The following is a 25,301-nucleotide window of genomic DNA, read 5'->3' as shown; positions in this document are numbered from 1 at the left end:
ATTAATTTAATCAAGCCAGTACCTTTCCGGAAATGTGTCTGCTGCAGCTGCCGCTACAGACCGTGGTGAAGTTGGTTTGATATTGGTTTGAAAAAAAGGACACCTTAATTCCTTATTGTGAATATCTGTCGAATATCCAATATCAAACCAACTTCACCACTGTCTTGGCTAAAAACGGTCAAATCGAAATTCTCAAAACACATCCGAATGACATGATTTTGATGTCAACTCAACGTATGTACTCCCAACATCCCGTAAATTGATCTAAAGTGCATTTTACTCCGAATTATCCCTTTAAATAATAATGATCATAAAAATAATAATTTCATTTTTATAAGCAACTTGAATTGAACTCGTTTACGTTCTCAGTAGTGCCTGTGATGACTTCTACTGTAAATTAGCAGTGCATCCAAATTTAAAAAAAATTGGATTGCAAACATTTATGGCTCAAATGAAGGAAAACACTTCATTCTTTGTCCTGTAATAATAAAAAAGTTCTTTAAAAAATAATAACAATCATCATCATCTGTCTTCAGAATAGAAACTACTTCATAGATGTGAGATAAAAATCAGCTTCACCTCCCAAGAAACTGCACCTCTCCTCTGTGGTGGTGAGGAATTGACTTGTACTTGCCAATCTCCCCCTCTGGTCGTGAGACATTCAGATCAGCATAGTGAACCCTGAGGAGAAATTAGGATGCATTACTGTTGAAGCAATAAAACAATAGGAACAAATGGCCATTTTCAACACATTTGTCTGATCAGTCTGGCAATAGATACCTCAGGAATAAAGAATAATCAGTTTCACTTAACATCGGTACAGTGTCCATAAAGCACTAAATCTATTCCACTTATCAAATCATCTTATACAGCCTCGTCCGCAGAAGCTTATATGTCAAAGTACAAATGTTAATGGATTACATTGGAAGCCACAGAATGCCTTTATGTTCCTGTCAGCTGTGGTGCTGCTCATAGAGCAGACTGCGGTGGACCAGTGGGGAGTGTTGCTGTGTTTTAAGGGGAAAAAGGTTGCTGGAGGGGTTTGAAAAAAACAAAGATTGCTAAACCTAGTTGGTGATGATTAGTAGATGTAACTGCCATCTGCTGTGAATACTGACAGAGGCGGGTCACTTAGGCACTGAGTGTTTGTTGAGATGATCCTGTGAATAACTTGACCATCTATCTGCTGCTGCTGATTCTGATGAGATCAGCTGGTGGTGTCATGTGCTTCTCTGGCTGATTGGCAGTGTTTTGGGTTTTGTGGCCACGACCCTCAGCTTCACGTTTGTTTTTTGCAGCTTTTAAAAAGATTGTTTCAAATTTGCTTGCTGAATGGAAACCCGACTGGTGATTGACAAGAGTTGGTGTGCGCTTGATATTTTCCATTCTCGTGAGGTCTGACAGCAGATTAGGAGGTATATCACAGAGGTTCTTATACAGTGATTATCGTCATAATAATTCCTATTAGCATGCTATGTTTACATAAAAACCCCAGAGGAGAGAAGCGGCTGAAAACATCCCTTTTCTAGAAGTTTAAACTTTAGGAAAATGAGATCCCCCTCCCCGCTGCATGTGAGATCAGCAGCTGTAACACAAGTAACCCCCGCCATGGGCACGGACACAACCCCATTCCATCACAAATTCTGGCTTTGCAACTTTGCACTGATAAAAATGTGGATGCTCCTTTTCCTCTTCAGACATCCATGATTTCCAAAACCAATTTGAAATGTGGCCTCATCCCTTTCCACTGTGCATCAGTCCACCCCAGTGTTAACTGACCAAGGTTTTCTGAAGTGTTCCCAAGCCCACATGGTAAAACCGTTGACAGAATGATCTCAGCTTTAATGCAGTGAGGGATCAAATGTCACGCCAATCAATGTTGCTTTTAGGCCTCCTGATGTGCAGAAATATCTTCTGAAGATAAATGACATCTGACTGTATATGATGACATCCCTAAATTCCAGGCGTTTGAATAGAAATGAAAAGAAAAGATGGTTTATTTATCCCAAAAGAAAATGATAAAGGTTTTTAATGTAATCATTCCAAGCTGTGATTATAAACACTTGTTGCTGCTCCTCCTGTATCTTTCTTTTTTGCATCTGAGCTAAAGAAGCCTCAAACTCATTCTACTCTATGGTTGGTTTCAATACTATTGTCATGTTTCACCTGTGCCATATCTGCACCCTCTCATCAGGCATGTGCTAAGTGAAATCCAGCATTCTATCTACCATCATCTCAGTTGCCGACCACGTTCACGTCCCCGGATCATTCTTCTCTTGCCTCTGGAATTCTGGATATCAACCCACGCTCTGTCTTTGGACCACCGACCCTCGCATAGCCCTCGTGTTAAGTACCTGACATCTGCCTACCTGTGTTTTGACCATTGCTGGCTTTTGACCCTGCCTCTGGATTCTGGACTCATTATCTTCTCTCCTCCCCTCGAGTTGTGGCTGCAACCCCAAAACTCTCTGCCCACCACTAATCATTTACCCTCTGTACAAAATAAACTGTTTTCTCCTGAACTACTCCTGGGTGTGGCTGAATTTCTGGGTCCTCACTGTCACCCCTTACAACTATGCTATGAAGACGATGGTCAGTGTTTATAACACCCAACTTGTGCAACATTGGTCTTTTAACAGTCAACTTCAGGGGCTCCAGAACAGTCCTCAGCACAGAACCAGCCTTTTTTTATCACTTTGTTCAGCTTCTTTCAGCCTCTGGCTCTGACTCTGCTGCCCCAACACATAGCTGCAAAGCACATTGCCCCCAATACCACAGACTTGCCTCCTTTTGGTGCAGACATTGAAGGACCATAGCTTCCTCAATAAGTACAGTAGTCTCTTATGTCCCCTTCTTGAAGACAGCCTGAATGTTGCTTTTCAAGTCCAGTCTGCTGTCCAGGTGAACCCCCAGGTGTCTGTAGTCCTGAACCACCTCCTCCTCTTCGCCTTAGACGGAGGCAGCATTTGGCTTACTCCTGGTCCTCCTAAAATCCACCATCATCTCTTTTGTTTTGTTTGCGTTCCAGACGAGGTGATTGTTCCCACACCGTGGCACAAAGTGATCGGCCAGTTCCCTGTATTCAGCCTCCATCACTGATACACCCACCAGCTGCAGAGTGATCAGAGTATTTCAGGAGACGGTAGGACTCCCGAGTTAAACTGGGACTCTGAGGTGTGCAGAGTGAAGAGAAACGGTGAGGTTACAGTCCCCTGTGGTGCTCCTGTGCTGCTGACTACCTTCTCAGACACACAACCCTTCAGTCTCACACACTGTGCTCTGTTTGTAAGGCAGTCAATAATCCAGGTGGTTGTAGAGGCATCCAACTGGATTTTCTGCAGCTTCTTCCATTACAGTGCAGGCTGTACTGTATTAAAAGCACTGGAGAAATCAAAGAACACGATCCTCACTGTGCTGCCTGCTTTGAGAAAGGAAATGTTGAAGCAAGTAGATGATAGCATCTACACCAAGCCAGAACAAGAAGTAAACTGTAGTGGTTTTCATTTGCTTATTAAGGTGAGCCAATAAGTCTCTCCAGGACATGCATGGCATGTGCTGTTAGGGCAAATGGTCTGTGGTCACAGAAGGCAGATGCATGAGATGTTTTAGGTTCTGGAACATGCAGAATGCCTTCCACAGCACAGGAACCTTCTCCTGACTCAGGCTGAGGTTGAGGAGGTGCTGTAACTGTTCTACACAGTCTTCAGCACCCTGTGGCAGACACCACCTGGACCTGCAGCCTTGTTCTGATTCAGTCATTCCAGCGGCTTCTTCACCTGACTGCTGGAGACAAAGAGGCAGGAGGGGGAGGCAGATGAGCTTTCACTGAGTCCTGATGTGGGGGGAGATGTTGGTGAGGCTGTGTTAAGATCCATGACTGAGGTGGAGTGTGACCTTATGGAGGTATGACAGGGAGGATGTGGGTACAGGTTATTTGATGCTGGAGGCAGAGGAGGAGCGGGCTGAGTGTGGATCTGAGCTGAACCTATTGAAATACATGTTCAGCTCACTGGCTCTGTCCAGGCTTCTATCAGTCTGATCCTCTTTCACTTTGAAGCCAGTCATCTTTTTCATCCCTGACCACGCACAGAACTTGCTTTATAGCTTTTTTCTGTACACCTTGCGGTCTGTTATCTTCTTTTTAAATTTTTTTTAACAGTTCTCAATAACCCATCTCCCTCCTTGAAGTTCAGCAGCCTTTTCAGGTCACTGGTGATCCAGGGGTTGTTACTGGAGGGAAGTCTGATGTAATCCCTCACACGACGGCATTGGATTCAAAGCATCCCCACAGTTCATCTTCAGCTCCTGAGAACATTCTTTAAAGCTTGTGCAGTGACAGGTTGCTGCTTAATAATGAGTGTATAGTTGGAGGTGAGGAGAACCAGATTGTGGTCTGATATTCCCAGTGCAGGCAGAGCAGAGGGAATATATGCATCTTTGACTTCAGTAAAGAATAAATCCAAAATAAATTTTTGCTTTCTCTGGTGGAGCAGTTGATTGGAAGACGTGTTGAGAGGAAGACAAAGTTCTTAAGAAATCACAATAGCCGCTTTCGGACAGACCGTTCTATGAAAGTAGTTATCAGAACTACCCTCCTCGAATTTCGTTCTGATAACTATCCTTCCCCAGCGGAACTGTTTCAGTCTGCATTCGCACATGAGTCGGGACCTGATAGGGACTGATGCAGCACGCAGCCGTCTGCTTCAGTGACGTGTTAGCCGTTAGCCGTTTAGCGCTACATTCAAACACAAAACAAAACGGTAAAAGTAAGGAGAGTAGAAAAAACACCACCAAGAAGCTAATATGGAGAGCAGGGAGGCCACCGTGTTTATGGTCTGCATGATGGTGATATTAATCATGGACAATCACATCAGGCGTCTAATATCGAGGCTGGAAAAGCTCACAGAGAGAGTCAGGAGATACTTTTTCATTTCATGAAGGAAGAAAGGAGAGCAGAGCGCCGCAGACAAAGGAGACCAGTGTAAGTTTAACTTATTAAACACGCCCCGGTTGTGTCTGTGTCGTATGAGGAAACATTTCAGCCGTGATAGCATGACATGGGGCGTAGCTACCGACCACCACACACCTCCGTTAGATTCGTTCTATAGAACCATGAAAAGACCCGACCTCGGAGAAGGAGCTAAATAGTTATAGGAACTAAGGGAGAAAGCCCCAAGTTCCTGTATGTCCGAACACGGGAGAAAACGGCCCCGCGGATTAAAAGGTTATTACAACTGCCAAAGGTTCCTACAGTCCGAAAGCGGCTAATGAATACGTTGGGATGTTGTGTTCGTAGCCTGGCAACGACTGAGCTGATGATGTCACAGTGTGTCGGCAGCGACTGCAGCTAACATATAGACCGCTACCAAAATGACACAGGTGAACTCTCTTGGTAGATAATATGGAGTTAGCAGTTCAATGTGCAGAGTACAGATCCTCTTCTTCACAGTGACACGTCCAGGATTACACCCTCTGTTGTAAACAAGCAGCGATACCCCCACCTTCGCTTTTGCTGCTTCTGGTAACGTCTGTCAGCTCACACGGTCTTAAAGCCAAAGGCATTGGGGGTCCAATATATGCTTATGTGGCCATGTCTTAGTCAAACACATAATACTGCATTCTTGATATTCTTTCTGTTTTCTTCTGAGCGCTCAAAGCGCGTCCATTTTGTTTGCGAGCAGGCCAGGGGCGTCGCACCCGTGGGGGATGGGGGTGTTTCGACACCCCCACTTTTACAGCAAGGTGATTTCATCCCCCCCACATTTTCCAAAGGTAAACCCGTTTGCCCACCCTCGTAATGCATCAATATACAAAACAAGGAGCGCACCTCAGCTCCCTTACGCTGCACGAAAAGGCATTGGTCAAACTAAACGGACATTCACCCAATCACAGACTGTTGTCCGCGACACGGACCGGGAAATTTGATATTACGTCAGAGACGAATAGTCGGAGGTAGTGATGGGAAGCTCGGCTCTTTTGACTCGGCTCCCAAAGAAGAGCCGGCTCCCGAACGGCCACCTCTGGAACCTGATTGGTCACTCCAGTTGATTGACAGGCAAGTCTCATTGAAAGATGAGTGAGAAACGCGGCGTCTTTGAAATGAGTGGCAGGCATAGAGAGTGAACCTACTTTGGTGGAATACATAATTTTGAGTTAAGTTTTAATGTGATTTCCAAATGAGTCATTGTTTTTAAAGACTGCACATTTAGGGAAGAGATTTTGTTGCCAATTGTTAGGCTAAACGAGTAGGCTAAAGTTATGAAAGGCTAATGTCACGTTAGCATGAAGCTATTATGTAGCACTTTAAAGTGGTACCTTGAGTACCATGTTGGGACAAGAGTGTCCCGACATACGAGTTTTTTTAAGAGCCGTTATTCCGTCTATTTTCATTTCATGTAACGGATTAATGGCATTTCCATTCATTTCAATGGTGAATATTGATTGGACTACGAGCTATTTGACTTATGAGCTCTGTCACGGAACCAATTAAACTTGTAACTCAACATACCACTGTGTTGGGATAATGTGTGTGTGTGTGTGTGTGGGGGGGGGGGGGGGGGGTGCATATCATTGTTGGTTCTCAGTAAGTGTATAATCAACACAGTTCATAAGGATTTCATAACTGTAACGTTAGATGAAACTGATGAAAAGCTTTTTGTTATTATAAAGGTCTAAAAGTATAACTTTAGCCAAGGTACTTAAACTGACTGACCTACATGATCTAGTTTAATTTTATAGCAGCTAGGCTTGGAGTTGGTTTTAAAGCAAGTTAAAGCACAAGAATGGAGAAAAATAGTTTAAGATTAACACAATATTGAGGTTTAACCAGGCTGTCTTATTTTGTGTAGGGACAGATAACAATGAAAAGACTTCTTTGTAAAGAAGCACAAGTCAGACCCAGATCAGGCCCAGACAGACCCCAGCCATGAAACCAGCAACCCTGGCAGCTCCCAACCTGAAGCAAGTCAGTGTGGGCAGACACAAGGAGCCAGTCTACCACCACCAGGTCAGAGTATTCAAAGGCAGATAAATGCATCTCCAGTTTATAGAAGTGTAGCCTCACTTTGCCCAGATTGTTAATGTAAAGAGGGGGATGCGTATGTCCTGCTGGTGAATATTGTGATCACAATAGTGTGAGAGGTCTGTGAGATGTGTGATGCATGCATTATTTTTGTTGTTTTTCTGTAGACATCAGTAGTGACTGGCCAGACCTGTGGACTGTCAAACAAAAAGAAGAATTTAAATCCAAGTTTTGTTGAATGATTTAAAATAACATTCATCCAAAAAAATTATATTCAATATTTGCAGTGATATTTATATACTGTATATATATTTTATCTGATTGGTTTTGATGTTTGGAAGGGAATGATTTTTGGTGAAATATGAACAAGGATGCATTGTCACTGAACCTGTTCAAGTCATAATAATTTCGGACTTTAGTAGGCATTTGGAAAGGCCAATGAGCTGCTCCTGCACTTTTGCTTTTGCCACCGCTCCTAATGTCTCTGTCGGTTTATATTGTCTTAAAGCCAGGTAGAGGCGCATTTGAGACTGGAATATACTCATGCAGCCATGTTTCAGTGAAACACATAACACTGCATTCTAAATATTCTGTCCTCCTGAGTGCTCCAAGTTCATCCATTTTGTCTGCAAGCGTTCTCATACTTTCCATCAGACCTAGTTAATATGTCTTCTTCCACCTGTATTTCCATCTTGCTCCGGCCCAACATCCAAAGTGTTTCCTCTTCAAACTGTTTGGGAGTTAGTCTCTAATTTCTCTGCATTTGGAAAGCTCAATTAGCTGCTCCTGTTGGTTAACGACTCTTTGAGTTGGCATGGAAAATCATCATAAAAGATGTTGAAAAGTGTGAAAAATTTAAGGACAATCCACTTAAGTGTCTCAGCTTCCAAACCAGCGCAGAAAAATATCTCAAAAAACACTGATTTGCAGAAAAAATAGCTCAGTATAAATCACAATAATAATAAATTTCTAATAATATTCACTGCAACTTGCGGCCAGCTTGGTGCGGAATATTCAAGAATTGTATGTTGAGAAGCGTTGTTCTTAAACGATCTAACTATTTGCTCACGCAGTGCTGAACCTTGCCCTATCCTTGCTTGTGAACGACTTTCGGGGCTGCTTCTTTTAAACCCAATCATTACATTCACCTGTTCACCTGTTTCCAATTGGCCTGTTCACTTGTGGAATGTTCCAAACAGGTGCTTTTGGAGCAGTCCTCAACTTTCCCAGTCTTTCGTTACCCCTGTTCCAGCTTTTTTGGAATGTACTGCCAGCATCAAATTCAAAATGAGAAAAAATTTGCAGAAAATAAGAAAGTTGATCAATTGGAACATTAAATATTGTGTCTTTGTAGCGTATTCAATTGAATACAGTTTGATAAAGATTTGCATTTCCAGACCTTTTCCTGCTGCATTGAATAACACCCGAAATTTATTTTAATTGATCAATTCTTTAAAAAAGAGAACATTTACATGAAACAAATAGGAAATACATAAGATATAAAGTTTCATTGACTGTCCTGTTGTATGATGGTATTAGGTTATGTCTGTTACACATCTTCATGTCACAACAATCAGTCCCTTCCTCAGCTACTATTCAAACCAAAAAAAGAAGACTCACCTGTTCCATAAATCATCATCCTCTCCTCCCCAACCCCAGAATGCATTGGGAAAGCCATTAATCTTATGGAACTGCTCCACAGTAAGTCCACTCACACCACCAAAGAACTCGGTGTATGGAAGACTGAAAGATAAAACCAAAATGAAATAAAAACTGTAAGAATGGGATCGTTCACAGTGTGTCAAAATAAAAAGTGCATCCTTGAAACATTTCTTAAAGCTGCCGTCGGCAGGTTTTCAAAATTCCGAGTCTAAAGTCGGAAAATTCCAACTGATACAACTTTCAGGTTCCTCCCCCTCTGTGGACGAGGTTGTGCACGTGAGTTCACACCAGTGTGAGCGCACACAAGCTGGGGCAGACTCACGCTCAGCAGCGTGTGCACAAGCTGTGATTGACAGGTAGGATTCCTCCACCCTAACTTGATTGGTTAAAAACAGCCGGGAGCGCTCGGTTTTTGCAAGCATGATTACAGGCTTCAGAGGGAGCTACAGATTTCGTTATTTTTCCTAAACAGCCTATTTAACATTCTACTTCCAGAATCCCATGACAGTTCAAGCTAATATGACTAAAAAAAAGTTGCCGACCGCAGCTTTAAAGGCATTTTGTAATTGCATTAGGATAAGAGATCTGTGGCAATGAAATCAAGATCCCATTTTAAGACTGTAAGTCCAGCAAATGTTTCTTAAGGCATTTCCAACCTACATGAGAAATTTTAAACACACTCACATGTACATGTATTTGTCCAGTTTGGCAGCAAAGTGGCGTGGCATCTGACCACAGCCGTAGTAGTTTCGGTCATTCTCAGGAATATGGTCAACATCGTGGAAAATCAAGCAGTCCCAGTCCAAGTCCTTCATGGCCTCCAGGAATCCCACATTAAACAGCATTGCCCTGTTGAAGGGCTCGCTCCCAATCTAAAAATATACCCCTCAGTGAGGATGGTGCTGCTGTAAACAGGGTTTGTATACATTTTTCTGAATATATTTCCATAACATTAACCCAGTTCTCAGACTCACACATTGTGTGGTTTCCATTCATGAAAAATAAATAAAATCAAGTACACTCACTGGCCACTTTATCAGGTACACCTGTTCATTTGCTTGTTAATACAAACAGCTAATCAGCCAATCACATGGCCGCCACTCAAGTGCATTTAGGCGTGTAGAGGCGGTCAAGACAAGTTGCTGAAGTTCAAAGCGAGCATCAGAATGGGGAAGAAAAGGGATTTAAGTGACTTTGAACGTGGCATGGTTGTTGGTGCCAGACGGGCTGGTCTGAGTATGTCAGAAACTGCTGATCTGCTGGGATTTTCACCCACAACCATCACTAAGGTTTACAGAGAAGGGTCAGAAAAAGAGAAAATATCCAGTGAGCGGCAGTTGTGTGGATGAAAATGCCTTGTTGATGTGAGGTCAGAGGAGAATGGGCAGACTGGTTCCAGATGATAGGAAGGTAACAGTAGCTCCAATAAGCCCTCATTCCAACCAAGGAATGCAGCATACCATCTCTGAACACACAACACGTGGAACCTTGAAGAAGATGGGCTGCAGCAGCAGGAGACCACACCAGGTGCCGCTCCTGTCAGCTAACAACAGGAAACTTAGACTACAATTCACTCAGGCTCACCAGAACTGGACAATAGAACACTGGACAAACGTTAGCTGGACTGAAGAGCCTCAATTTCAGCACGACATTCAGATGGTCAGGTCAGAATTTGGCGTAAACAACATGAAAGCATGGATCCATCCTGTCTTGCATCAACGGTTCAGGCTGGTGGTGGTGGTGTAATGGTGTGGGGGATATGTTCTTGGCACACTTTGGGCCCCTTAGTACCAACTGAGCATTGTTTAAATGCTTTAAATGCCTGAGTGTTGTTGCTGACCATGTCCATCCCTTTATGAACACAGTGTACCATCTTCTGATGGCTGCTTCCAGCAGGATAATGCACCATGCCACAAAGCTCATATCATCTCAAACTGGTTTCTGGAACATGACAATGAGTTCCCTGTACTCCAATGGCCTCCAGTCACCAGATCTCAGTCCAACAGAGCACCTTTGGGATGTGGTGGAACTGGAGATCGGCATCATAGATGTGCAGCCAACACATCTGCAGCAACTGCCTGATGCTGTCATGTCAACATGGAGCAAAACCTCAGAGGAATGTTTGCAGCATCTTGTTGAAAGTATGCCACCAAGAATTAATGCAGTTCTGAAGGCAAAAGGGGGTCCAATCTTTTACTAGCAAGGTGTACCTGATAAAGTGGCCAGTGAGTGTGTATACAAGTATTACAAAGTATTATAGTGGTAATGCACTGTAATAATATGATGTGGTTCAAAATATAGCTATTCAAAGTATTAAAAACTAAAGTGCAAATAAAACAAGAATTCAAAAAGCTTGGTCACATGGAAATCCATTGAACACTTATTGCATGGTATATCAAAGATCATTTGATAAGAATTAGCATGCTGTGTTATCAAAATTGAGGTATTTGAAAACTATTGCTAATAATGTGATATTGTTCAACTGTATAAACCACTACATGTACAAATACTGCAAACAAGAGATAAAAGGGCAGGCGGAATGGAAGATTTCTCCTAATTCACTCGCGATGAATAACTTGCAAACTAACTGATGGGGACACTCTGCCTGGACAATTCTGTCTTTCCCTAACTGTGACATGTGAGGAAAAAGTTTGTCAAAAACAAGTCCCATGAGCGAGAGTTTGAGTTCCTCCTTCATGAAAATACTGAATTATGAATATACCTCTTTTTTCAGCTTTGGGTGACAGCTGGAGTGTTTTTGAATGACCGAAGGAATAGCTTCATGATGTTTGCACTTAATGCTTTAAATTACACAGCTGATGCAATGGGCCACTGTGCTTAGACCAACAGGTATTTTGACTAAGGCCTTTCTCATACATCTCAATAAGGTCTCACTATATTAGCCGCATTCGGACAGAGCAGTTCTAAGAACGGCGATGGTCCCGAGTTCCTGTATGTGCGAATGCGGGAAAAAACGGCCCCGTTCCTGAAAAGGTTATATGAACTGCCAAAGGTTCCTACAGTGGGAATGCTCCTATGGAGTCAAATTGTTCAAAAAGGGCAGAATATGTCATTGCATGTTTTTTTTTTCTCTTTTCTTTATTTGTAGGGGCCCTCTGGGGTGGGGCGGGTGGGTGCCTTCTGGGTGCACAGTAGCTCCCTGAATACGCTGCGGGCCCCGGACCTGGTGAACATCGGGCCCTCCTGCCCTGTGGTGGGTCCCAGGAAACAGGGGTGCCTATTGCAGCCATCATGTGGCTGCCCTCTCCGGGGGAGCCTCTCTTCCCCGGTCTTCTAGATCCCCATACCCCTCTCCCTTCTGGCTCTTGTAAACAGCACACACTCACACACCTAGGGTTTTGAGGGTGGGTGTGCTCTGCGGGTTGTAGCGGATGGGTCCACGTAGGTGGTCCCCTTTGCTGCACTCTGCAGCCCCCCGCCCTTGTTTTAATTACACCTTGGACATCACTACTCATCAGACACACACATACACACACATTAGGAAAGGAGAACCCTCATGCCCCGACGGGACATTCTTCGCTGGATACTCAATGGACTCCTGGGGGAAGTGGAGAATCGTGTGTTTGGCGATGCTGTCTGTCGAGGACGTCGAGGACGTCGAAGACGTGTACACATTCGGATTTATGATACTCGGGTTCCTGCTGTTTGGAGTTGGAGGATACCTGGTATTTTGTGAAATTAAGAGAACGTGGACAGCGTTCAATGGGGTCACAAGAGCAATCAACGCTCAGACTGAGATGCTACGTGAGCAGAATCGGAAGCTGGATGTGATCCTTACACAGGTTCGCAGGCTGGCTGAGATTCCTGGACTCAGAAGAGAAACGGATTAAACCTGGGAGAATGGCTGATTGATCACATGGACCGGGCGGAAAGGGTCCACATCCCACAAATTCGGCTGAATTCGGGACTTTCGCCATGAGACAACCAGCAAGGACACGAAGACAGGCAGTACAATCAGCTGCCTGTCTGACCTAAATAAATTGTTATTCCAATCTGGCGCCCCACGCTGGCCTTATAGCCAGCTGCAAAATCGTTCTCCACGTTTGTTATGAAAACATGTGCTCTTCCCCATGTGTGCCCCCCCCCGCCCCTTCCTGAGAACTCCTGTGAGAACTGTTGAACTGGCTGACATATTCCAACTGTTAAGGACAATCGCCTGATAAGATAGATAGATAGATAGATAAATACTTTATTAATCCCAATTTGGGAAATTGTTTTGTTGCAGCAGCATACAGTAAAGATATAGAATAGAATAAAATAAAATACAATAAATAAATAAAAATAGTGAATCAACATTCGCTATGTACAAATCTACAGTATTTTTTGTTTTTTGTTATTGTTTTTTTTAGGAGAGAGTTCAAGCCTATTGAGGTTGAAGTTCTCTTCCAGCCAGAGGGGAGGTGTTGTATATGGTGATGGCTGCTGGTAGGAAGGATTTCCTGAATCGGTCCTTGTGACAGCGGAGCTGGATGAGCCTGTTGGAAAAGGAGCTCCGCTGTCCAACCAGCAGCTGGTGGAGAGGATGGGTGGGGTTATCCATGATGGATAACAGTTTGTTCAGTGTCCTCCTCTCCACCACCGATTCAAATGAGTCCAGTTTGCAGCCGATGACAGAACCAGCCTTCTTAATAAGTTTATTAAGCTTGCTGGCGTCACCGGCTCTGATGCTGTTCCCCCAGCAGACCACAGCGAAGAAGAGTGCACTGGCAACAACAGACTGATAGAACATCTCCAACATCTTGCTGCACACGTTGAAGGATCTCAGCTTCCTCAGAAAATAGAGTCGGCTCATCCCCTTCTTGTAGACAGCATCGGTGTTGGTCCTCCAGTTCAGTCCGTTGTCCAGGTGCACTCCCAGGTACTTGTAGTCCTCCACCACTGCAACATCCTCTCCCAAAACGCACAGGCTTTGGAGCCGTCCTCTTCCTTCTGAAGTCAATGACCATCTCTCTGGTCTTTGCCACATTCAGAAGCAGGTGATTTCTGCCAGACCAATCCACAAAATCCTCTACCAGCGCTCTGTACTCCCCCTCCTGTCCATCCCTTATACACCCAACAACTGCAGAGTCATCTGAATACTTCTGCAAGTGGCATGACTCTGAGTTGTATTTAAAGTCTGTGGCGTACAAGGTAAACAGGAAAGGAGACAGCACAGTCCCCTGAGGAGCTCCTGTACTGCCAACCACCACATCAGACAGAACACTGCCCAGCCGGACATACTGTGGTCTGTCTGTCAGGTAGTTGGCAATCCAGGAGATGATGGACGTGTCGACCCCCATGACCTGCAGTTTGTCACTCAGTAGACCCGGCCGGATCGTGCTGAATGCACTCGAAAAATCAAAGAATGTGATTCTCAGAGTGCAACCCGATCCATCCAGGTACGAGTGAGCACGCTGCAGCAGGTAAACAACAGCATCATCCACCCCCAGGTGAGGCTGGGAGGCAAACTGTAGAGGGTCAAGGGAAGAAGCCACCTGCGGTCTGAGTTGCGTCAAGACCAGTCTCTCCAGCACCTTCATCACATGAGATGTGAGAGCTACAGGTCGGTAATCATTGAGCCCAGAAGGAGTCTTCTTCTTCGGGACAGGAACCACGCAGGACGTCTTCCACAGTGCTGGGATCCTCTCTAGGTACAGGCTCAGGTTAAACAGGTGCTGGGATCCTCTCTAGGTACAGGCTCAGGTTAAACGGGTGCTGGGATCCTCTCTAGGTACAGGCTCAGGTTAAACAGGTGCTGGGATCCTCTCTAGGTACAGGCTCAGGTTAAACAGGTGCTGGGATCCTCTCTAGGTACAGGCTCAGGTTAAACATTGTAGCGTGCTCTCAGGAAAGACAGAGAACGGAGATGTTTACATTAAACCTTCCCCCCTTTTTCAAATGTCTTGACATCGAAAACATTCCGCTGTTTATGACCCCTTTCAACGGATTACCCAAAGGAGATAAGGACCCAGATGTGAATTCTAACCTACTGGAGTTCCTTTGTGAGATTCTCTCCTCCAACGCCAGCCACGCATAATAAATTATGCAAACTGACACCCTCTGACAGAGAAACAAACCAGGCTTGTTTTTCTGTCCTGGTCTGCTACAAGGAATGTTCAAATCTCCACTTTTCTTTAGAAGAATAGAATCAACCCTAATCGTCACTTTTCTTGACATAAACTGTTGAAATCGAAACTGCATAAATCTACAGATCATTTTGAAACATTCGCCATTCTTTTACATGAAGTATTTACCGAGTTATGGGATATTGGATTTAATAGAATCCCTTTCGTGGAGCCACAGCGCCCCCCAAAGGACATGGATAACGGACACTTTTCACTATGTCCTTTGATGGACATGGACAATTTCACCTATGGATGTTTAATGTTCTCATTATGTGCAATGCATAACCTAATAGTGTTTAATTCCACAGGCATTGAGTCCAAACAGCTGCAGATCATTATAATTAACAGTAACCAAAAGTTGTCATACTATTTCTATCATGATAATATGAAGTATTGTATGCTGATAACTGTTCCATGCTCATATGTGTGTTTATGCCTGCTCGTATGCAACATTATTGTCTGTTAGAAACATTATATTATCTAAAATCAATGTCATATGAGTTAAATACGGTATAAGAAAGAAGCAGGAATTCTCCCCTTTTTGTCTCATGAGTTCAGCTTGGTCAACCCCCCTTTTTTTTCCTTTGGGTCAAAAGCAAGCTGAACTCTGATTGGACGAAAGCCGACATGTGATCTCCAGCTTAAAAAGAGAGGCGCGCATGAAATCGCCCTCTCTCCGCCCTCTCAGCCTCTCATCAAACTCTCTCATCATTTTTCTCTGTTATCCCTCACGCAACTCTTTTGTCCTCCCTCTCTGTAACTATTAATTACCATTTTTTTAGACTTCCCCTTTCTTTTGTATAAAAGTCTGGTCCAATACACGCGAGTGTGTGCCAACTCAGCCCAGCCAAGTCGCCACTCTTCATCCAAGGACCTAGAATAAAGCAGAAGTCGATTCTACGTCATCCCGCTGGTTACCACGGGAACACCGCTTCGACACCAACTCATCAGAAGGAAAGAACCACGGGACCCCTTACGCTACTACGACAAAGTAAGGTGCTGGTTTGAGATCTTTCAAAGCCGTGGATAAAATGAAAACTTTCTCTGAAAGCGACGAATGAGCAGACCTCCGCGGGCAGAAGACCGTTGGCACAATATCCGTGTTACGAACCAGATTTAGTCACATTTTTGATAGGTAACCCTGTTAGTGGCCTGCTTCTTTCTTCCCTTATATGCCCTTTTTGAGTGTCACCCATAATTTTAATTTCTGTCTCTTTATCAATTGTTTATACACCTATATACCTGTGCAATGTTGAATAAATGTTTGTATTACTCCATTTAAGAGCGTCACGGACAGTTACTAAAGCCGACTATCACTTCAAACAGAACTACGAATCAGAATGAGACTGATTATTAATGAATTAATGGGATTGAGTATTAATTAATTAATGAGATCGAGTATTAATTAATTAATGAGATCGAGTATTAATTAATTAATAATTTAATATACCAGGATCCTCTCTAGGTACAGGCTCAGGTTAAACATGTGCTGGGATCCTCTCTAGGTACAGGCTCAGGTTAAACAGGTGCTGGAATACCACAGACAGCTGGCTGGCACAGGTCCTCAGAACTCTGGGGCTGATGCCATCAGGTCCTGCAGCCTTGCCTAGGTGGAGTCTCTCCAGCTGTCTCTTCACCTGGCCAGTACTCACAGTCAGGCGGGGGAGGGGGGCTGATGCCTCAGTGGGGTAAAAGCAGTCCGGAGGTGAGGTGTTAAAGTCCAATGCACTCAGCAGGGGGGGTTGAGGAGTGGAGGACAAAGGCATTGAGAGCAGTCGGGGATTGATGCCCACAGGATGTGTGGGGGGCGAGGTGTGAAGTGGAGGAGACAGCTGAGGGTGGGGGTGGGGAGCTGAACCTATTGAAGAAGGTGTTCAGCTCGTTGGCCCTCTCCAGGGTGCCCACAGTCTGTCTGCCTTTCACCTTGAAGCCGGTTATGTCTTTCATCCCCGACCACACATCTCTGGTGTTGTTCTGCTGGAGCTTGGCCTCCAGCTTCCTCCTGTAGGAGTCCTTGCACTGCCGCAGTTTGTCCCTCAGGTCGTGCTGGATGCTCCTCATCTGGGCCTTGTCTCCTGTCACCATTTATACTCACAAACGCATTTGGATGTTGCGTTTGGAGTTTGGAAACAGAGGAGAGGATGACGTCACTAGCAGCCTCGGCATCAGCTGATGGAGGGATGTAAACAGTGACAATAATGGCGTAGGAGAACTCACGGGGCAAATAGAACGGACGTAATCCCACAGCTAACAGTTCAATGTCCGGGATGCAGAGACGTTCCTTCGCGGTAACGTGTCCGGGGTTACACCACATCTCATTCACGTACAGTGCAATCCCTCCTCCCTTCTTCTTACCGCTCAGTAAAACGTCCCTGTCCGCCCGTACGGCCGTGAAGCCGGGGAGAGCTGCGCTGTGGTCCGGGACGTGCGCGTGCAGCCATGTCTCCGTAAAGCACATAATGCTGCACTCCCGGTATTCCTGCTGGGTCTTTATCAGCGCGCCGAGCTCGTCCATTTTATTCCCCAGTGACCTTACGTTGCCAATTATTGTTGCTGGGACTGCAGGCTTAAATCTCCTCTTCCTGGTTCTCCGCCAGACTCCAGCTCTGCAGCCCCGGCGTCTCCTCTGCAGCTCCTTCGGGATGTCCTGCCTCGCTCCGGGCAGTAGCGCAGGTTTACACAGGGCTATCAGCTGGTCGCGGGTGTAAACAATGCCGTGGCTCCTCTGTGCGTAGCTCACCGTGACAAAAAGTGATGAAAAGAGGAGAAAACAAACCAAAAAACTCCCGAAACAAAAAGTGGCCATTGTAGGGGATGTTTATAATAAATACTAAAAAGAAAGAAACACACAACTAAGAAAAAGTGATAGAAAGGACGAAAAAGGGGAAAAAAAAATAAATAAATCACCGGGAGCTGCTGCAACAGGCTGCTACCTAGGGTGCGCCCTTCAGTGTGAAAGTGTACACTTTTGTACAAATACACTGCGCAGACTTATTGAACACACACACATGCACACACACACATGCTCATTGATAACACACGCAATTCCTCACCTCTTCACTGGTCCCATTGCTTAATGATGTTGTGTGTGTATGTGTTGCTTTTTGTGCTGAGGTTTTTTGCGATCTCAAACTACACCTAATGTGGGTCCTTTCTTTCTCTTATTAAAGGAGCGGCTGCGCTCTTCAATGAGCTGCGTGCCCCCTTTCTCCTGGCAGCGCACCGCAAGGAGCGCATGGCCATGGTCACCTGTCTCCCCTGTCTGTTTTCCATGTTTGTCTGTCCGGATGGGTGTACTGGAACTGTAATTTCGTTATGCTGTAAGGTGTAATGACAATAAATGCTATTCATTCATTAGGTCTTGGGGGCTGATAGCACTGAGTGGTATCTGGTGGGCAGGGCTCTTTGGGTATGTAGGCTGCCCGGAGGGCCACGCTCCCAGTTCCACAAGGTTGCCTGCCCCTCAATTTTAAATGCTCACTATTAGAAAATATGGAAGAGCCAGAGGGGAGAGGGAAGGGGTCTTCCCGCACCCGTTGCCTGGTTGCTGTGGGGGGGGGGCAGGAGGAGGAGTTGTCCTGCTGGTTCGGGGACTGTGGTGGCTGGGAGCTGCTGGCCCCCAGATGTGCCCGCTGCGCCACACATGGATGCATGTGCTTTGCGAGTGTGTGCTTATTTATTTATTTATTTATTATTTATATTATTAAATTTTTTTTCCTTATCTGATTTATGGGGTGACTGGGTCTGGGTCTTGCTGTCCTCTGGCCTAGGGGGGGGACATTGCCTCTTCCCGCTGCTCGCGGCTTCACCCACCTGTTGGCACGTCTTGACTCCCGGGGCGCTTGCCCAGGAACACTGAGGCAGGCGCTGGCCCACTGCCCTTGGCTGTCTGAGGCGCCTGGCCCTCTCGGGTGTTGGGCGAGGCCTCTGCCGGGGGGTTTTGGGGAGCTCGGGCTCGTGGGGCCCAGGTCCAGCGCGCAGCCCATGTCTGGGTGGCGGGGGCCTGGCGGGGCTGATGGGCTGCCACCTCTGGTCACCAGCGGGCCTCTGCCCTATGCTTGTGGGGGCTTTGTTGTTCCTCTGCAGTCTTCTGGGTGGATGCATGGTTGTTCCTACGGTGGGCTTCCCGGGTTCTGTGCACCTTGGGGGCTGTTGGTGGCCTGGGTCTGGGGGCCCTCTCTGCCTGCTTCTGATTGCTGGGGGGGGGGGGGGGGGTGTACCGTGGCCCTATCATATGGAACCTGTGCCATGTGTATCGCCTGTTCATGCACACGCACACACATTCATTAGCCCCGTAGCATGCTCGCTAAGCAGTTGTTGTGTTGTCCTGTGGTTTAAGGTCATCTGTATCCACAGTTGTATTATATGAGATTGCTGCTGCTTGTGCTTTTTTGTTTGTTTGTGTGTTTGTTCTCTTCTTGTCTGCTTACAGGTGCTCCTGGTGGCTCTAAGGCTGGATTCCCCACAGAGGCCGTGGATTGTCTTCAGTTTTGATTTTACAGGTGTAGCAGCTGGTTGTCTGATTTTTCATTGTTTTCTATGATTGTCTCTTCCTATTTCTGTTCCTTTTTCCTTCTTCCCTCTCCCTCTCTGTCCCCCGGTCCGTTCGGCACTATCACATGTAAAGTATTGTAACAAAAATAAATAAATAAATAAGGAGTTGATGGGCATCAAGGGGAGCTTTACATTCATAAAGCTTCCCTTGGCAAGTGTGTTTGGCATAAACGGTATTCAGATTACAATTCTGCTGCCACAATGCTGGACAGGACAAGGGGTAAGAAAAAAAAAGTAAAAATGTCACAATTTTAAGGTCTGGCTGTATTGCAATAACAGGTCTTAAAGCAACACTAAAGACGTTTGTTAACCTTAAAACCTAAAAATGTGCTTCTGAGTCATTTTGAAGTGAAGCACACTGACATTTGTTATGCACATGAACCTACCCTGGACAGCCCAGACGGTGAGATACTGCAGTTCACATTTCGTTTCCAGACCCACACCACACTGTTTTGCTTTACATTCGCTTGAGCTTTTCATGGCCTCTTTGTTGCCTCTTCAACATGACGACAAATTCATGTACATGGTTGTACATTTGCAGGGTTCACCAGGAGATTAATATGTAAACATACTATTGGATTGTGCATAGATTTTAACATTATATTAAATGGCCTAAGTAATTTTAGTGAAAAGCATAAAGATAGATAATATAATGCTATAATTTTTTTATAACATTGCTGTAACACAACACCTTTGGAGATTTCAGATTCCCAACATCTGCACTGGATGGAGAGGGCATCCCAGGACAGAGCTGGTCTTCCTAATCAGTTTATCGAGCCCCAGTAGGTAGATTTTGCTCAGCTGTCTATCTTCTGTGTCAGCAGTTATCATCAGATTGTTTCTTCTACTTCAGCATCACAGCAGCTGACAGGGAGAGGGTGGACAATGTGATCAAAAAAGCCAGCTCTGTCTTGGGATGCCCTCCTGAACCTGTGAGGGTGGTGGGGGAGAGAAAGATGCCAGCCAAGCTCTTATCAGTCATGGACACCATCCCCTGCCCATTAGGCCACACTAACTATAAACTATCTTGAATTAAATCAAAAGACTACTCATTTATTTGCTTATTTTCCAGGTCCCTGTGATGGAGTACAGTGACGAATTGATCAAAATTGTGTCTCTGTCAAAATATCTACAAATAAATGTTTCTATTTAGCTATTAGGGATGTCGAAATTTAAAAAAATTCTTGACCGACCACTGAGCCTCATTAGTCGATTAAAGTTGGTCACCGAAAATTCTATAAGTGCCATTTATGATATCTGTGTCCTGTCGCGCGTCTTTCTCTGCCTCGTGGAACCAGTTATGCCCCCATTTTAGAATGGTTAGGCTCCCATCACACAATCAATGTTAGTTCGTGCCCTTGGTATTATACATTTTCCCCAATCATTGACCACTAGTTCTAGGCGTACTTGTGGAGGAATAAGGGTTTTGGGTAGAAAAATAATTGCTGTGCCTGCGCAGACACGCACAGCCACACATTACGCGCAACGGCGCCCTTCCAGTCACGGTACTTTTTAAACACGAATCAAACGCGGCACCGAACTCGGGCTGTTAAAAGCCCACGTTACAAAGTCACAAACAGAGAACGGTGCATTTGGCGGTGTTACAGGAAAGTAGGTTAACCAATGACTTTGTTAAAAAAAAAACTTACCGAATGCCAACAGCCTCTGTGGCGTAGCCTATGCTGCACAAAATCCTTTGCAATAAGTTCCTGTCGTCTTGCCATTTAAGTACAGATGAATATATCACAACAAGTAGGATAAGTTAGTCTTGTGTCTTTTGCCATTACAGTGTTACAATTATCATTATGTCGTAGTCCACACGCAGCCACTAACAAGCTGGCAGTGAAGGTTGTCACAATATTGCCGTCAGGATACATTTGCATTAGCCTACACGCAACACTTAACTTCTCACGTCAAAATGACTGTGAGAATGGGATAATGGGTAACGTGCTTCACATTGGCTTTATTTAGGTTAATAGTGGCGATTTTTTTTTAACTGCGCAGACAGGACCCGTCATGTACGATGTACAAGTTGTCATAGCAACCGGTGTAAGAGAGGACCTCTGAGGAGGACGCTACGTGAGCTCTGCTGCGGTTGTCCTTCCATCGTGGGTTGGCTCATGCTCACATAACATTTCTAAAGATATAGTGAGGGTTTTTTTTTTTATTTGTTTTTTTTTAAACCGACGGCAGAAAAATTCTAACCGGACGACGTTGATTCAGTCAACCATCTGTCATACAGTCATGGGTTAACATCCCTACTAGCTATGTTTCATTTGTTTAATAATTAACCAGCTAACATTTAATATGGATTGAGTTTAACCTCCCTTCAAATGGGACACAGAAATCTTACAAAAACGCAGCAAAAAAATGGGAAAGAAAAACAAACACGCACAGATTACTTTCCAGATTAAGCAGTTTTTCCAGACCTTTTAAAAGTTTTTGATGACTGTACACACTGTACGCACTTAATAAATTACAAAGTCAGACAAAATATCTCAAGCCACACAGCACATGTTCATAAGAGTTTCATTCAGCTTCGGGTCAAATTTGTGGATTCACACAAAGAGTTCTCTGCAGTTAAAACCCTGATGTCACTGGACTGTACCTGTTCAATGACGTAGAAGGCAAACTGCAGTCGCTGTCTCTGTAGCATGGGGATGAGGTGTTGAAAGAGGATGGGGAGATGTTCATGGCGGTTCCTGAAGGGAATCAGGATAGCCACCTGCACACATCAGAATCAGAAGCAGCACATCATTTTACACTTTGGATTCTGGCTTCACAAACCGGCTCAGAGTGAGCTTGTTGTTGCTTAACGCGCTGAAGAATATCTGAGCTGCCATGGGGGAGGAGAGGGTACGGTACATAGTCCATCACAGAATGTCTTGTGTCCACTGTTAATATTTTGGATTTATCTCTGACATTTGAAAGTTTTCACCTCTATTTGTTGCAACTTGTAGCAGCTGGGATGTGGTCACCAGAGTTAAGTTAACAATAATGATAATAATGATGTGTCTTACTTACTAAGCACTTTACATTTGTAAAACAAATCTAAAAGTGCTGCAGAGTAGAAACAATCACGGTGATTCTAGTCCCCGCTCATGTTTCCACCAGACCCAGGTCTATTTTTGAATGAAGCCAGGCCAACTGTGAGATGAGCCAGATAGGGAGTCAAGCTCCACAGGGATTCCAGTCAATTTTCTAAACAAAGCGTGTAGACATTCATTCAATATAATCTGCAGAATAAATCCAGACATAATCCGGTCAGAGGACTGAAATTATGGACAACAAGAGGTTCAGCCAATGTGAAATACAAGATGTAATATGAGCCCACAGAAAATGTTCTTGTTTTTGAAAAAGACAACAGCAAAGACGACAAAGGGGAACTGATCTATCATGGGGTTAGGGGTTTTGGGAGTAGGTGAGTGACCAGGTAAATATTTAGAATTGAAATTGAAACGGCCATTTTGACCCACTGATTGTGACTTGCACAGTCAGGCAGACAATGTGCTCAGCTTTTGAAACGCTGAGAAAATACTAAAAATGCTGAAGCTGGAATACAGTGCACATCACATCCAGTGGAAACAAAAGGTAATGGTGCTAAGCTGTCATGGGGCAAAAGGCAATACAGCCTCCAAACAATCACAGGGCTAACAGAGACAGACCACCAGGCATGCTTACACTTGTAGCTTTGGTCAATTTGGAATCACCAATTGTCCTAACATGCATGACTTTGGACCATGGGAGGAAACTGAAGCACCTGGAGAAAGAACACACAGGTAGAAGGTGAGCATGTAAATGTCAAATGAATGACAGGGAAAGTCAATTTGGCAACCCATTCACACATCTATTTATTAGGATTTTATTACCCAAAATACTGAAATCTTGTTTGACTGTATAGCTATGTGTAGTGCAGTTTCAGCCTCTCACACAAAAACATTCCCATTAACAAGACTGTCACGCTGCCCCTCCATGACAGTGGAACACAGAAAGAAGCTCTTATTAAAGCACTGCTGCAGCGATCAGAATGTGGGCATCAAGGGGAGCTCGTCTGAAAACAGTAGATGTGAAGGCTGACTTTACCGCAGTGGCAGGGAGAACAAAGAAGAGTAAGAGGGGGAAAAAATATGACATATGCCCCCCCTTTGGTACAAGTGAAAAATGATGGCCACTCTGGGCAGAAAGGAATGGAATGATATATATATATTTTTACCTTTATTTAACCAGGCAAGCAATTAAGAACAAAAATTCTTATTTTCAATTGCATATTTCATAAACTTCTTGAAACAATGCCATGGTGGGTGCATGCTGTAAGCAAAGCTAAAGGTTGTCCAACACAATATTAGAGTGTGTGATTTTATTTTGGCCTTGCACTATACAAATGTATACAAATACTAAACTTGAATAAACCCACCTTCCAACGGGGTTTGCAGTCCTTTGGTTTCCAATGGCCTCCAAACTCAATGTCAAAAAGCCTAGAGAACTTCAGTTCTATCTCTTCCATAGGGATCTCTGTCATGTTCACTTCCATAAGACCCTCTGTGGAGAGTGGTTTTATTTATTTAGTTATTTCATTTCATTGAGACAACACACAAAAAAAAATCAAAAACAACAAACACAACAACAACGTAAAGACATAATCCCCATCTCATTAAGTTAAATACGAGTTTACTAACTCATAGAAGGTAATCGTTCTGGACAGGGCATGTTCTGGGTGTAGGTAAAGTTCTCAGGGAGGTACGTAGTTGGTTGGGCCAGGTATTCACTGGAGTTACTGCCATCTGGATAGTCTGCAGCAAAGAGAGAAATCAGGTGGTTCTGAATAATCAAAACTTCCAGTCATCTAACAGAAACAAATGGATCTGTCATTTCTGAAAAACACCCTGAAATTGTGACAACAATTGAAGTAGATGGGACCAAGTAACACATTCAACACCTCACCGTGTGAACTGCTGCACTCACATGACTGCACAGACACACGGCAGCAGTGGGTTCATTGGTCTTCTGATCAAACCAGTCAGATTAATCCAACTATTACAGGGCTGTTCAAACTTTCCTCCTCCATGGTTTTATTAAAGATAATAGCAGTCAAACCAAGTAGGATTTTTTCTCATAACATGTAAGCGAAATGAACAAGTGTGTCCTTGGCATGCTGATTCGAACAATTATGGCGATACAACATGTATTTGTGAGACAACTGTAACTCAGTGCAGATTTTAGTGCAATAATTTCTCTTTATCCATTTTAAAAGAACCTTTGACATAAAACAGCACTGCTATAAAAGCAGGGGGAAAAAAATCATTAAAAAAACTGAACCATCAAAGATTTGTTAAGTGCTGGGAGCTAGGGTTTGTTGGCATGGAGTGGGTATAATAAAAGAAGAGAAGTTTGTCAATAGGACAGTCCTGGGAAGTGCTGCAGGATGGTGAATAATGAAACGCTGCTGCAAGGCCAGTCCCCGCCAGTGTGGGGATAAAAGAAAATGATAAGGCCTGCTGTTTTGATGAACAGAATTTTGCACTGGTGTGTTCTGGCCTTCGGGGCCTTTATCACGTTTGTGATTTAAATTGATCTGATTTTTTCCTCTTTGAACCAGGGCAAAGCAAACTTTTTCTCCTTTTTTCCTCCTGGAGGACCAAAAACAGTCTAGTTTTAATTAATTAAAAGGTCACCTATCCGGAAACTGAACTAAAACATCAAACTATAGTGCGACATCATGACAAGCTATGATGCTGCTTTAAAATGGGTTCAAATTATGCCCATGTGTGCTCTACAACTGATCTCACAAGTCACAACAACATTTGAAAGATGTTTTCATTTTTAAGAGTTGTTGATAAAAATGAGGGCAAAATCAGTCATTTAGAATAAAAGCTGAAGCTGAACCTCTGGAATGGTATGTTGCATGTTTCTAGTTTCTTTAGGCAAGGCAAGGCATCTTT

The 25,301-nt window shown here is 44.3% G+C and overlaps 1 protein-coding gene across 2 annotated transcripts in view; it reads right to left on the bottom strand.

Annotated features, from left to right (window-relative positions):
- b4galt6 (UDP-Gal:betaGlcNAc beta 1,4- galactosyltransferase, polypeptide 6) overlaps window positions 1-25,301 on the bottom strand; it is a 56,814-nt gene that overhangs the window by 6,774 nt on the left and 24,739 nt on the right. For both annotated transcript variants that reach the window (XM_075484580.1, XM_075484581.1), the window contains 6 exons: window positions 24,039-24,152; window positions 23,777-23,901; window positions 21,971-22,087; window positions 9,368-9,555; window positions 8,642-8,764; window positions 580-681 (listed from right to left, as the gene is read on the bottom strand). In XM_075484580.1, the coding sequence (XP_075340695.1) occupies window positions 580-681; window positions 8,642-8,764; window positions 9,368-9,555; window positions 21,971-22,087; window positions 23,777-23,901; window positions 24,039-24,152 (769 nt within the window). The remainder of the gene's footprint in view (window positions 1-579; window positions 682-8,641; window positions 8,765-9,367; window positions 9,556-21,970; window positions 22,088-23,776; window positions 23,902-24,038; window positions 24,153-25,301) is intronic.

This window comes from Odontesthes bonariensis, chromosome 15 (assembly GCF_027942865.1).
Source record: "Odontesthes bonariensis isolate fOdoBon6 chromosome 15, fOdoBon6.hap1, whole genome shotgun sequence".
Classification (NCBI taxonomy): domain Eukaryota; kingdom Metazoa; phylum Chordata; class Actinopteri; order Atheriniformes; family Atherinopsidae; genus Odontesthes; species Odontesthes bonariensis.
This window is presented reverse-complemented; position numbering and strand designations above follow the sequence as displayed.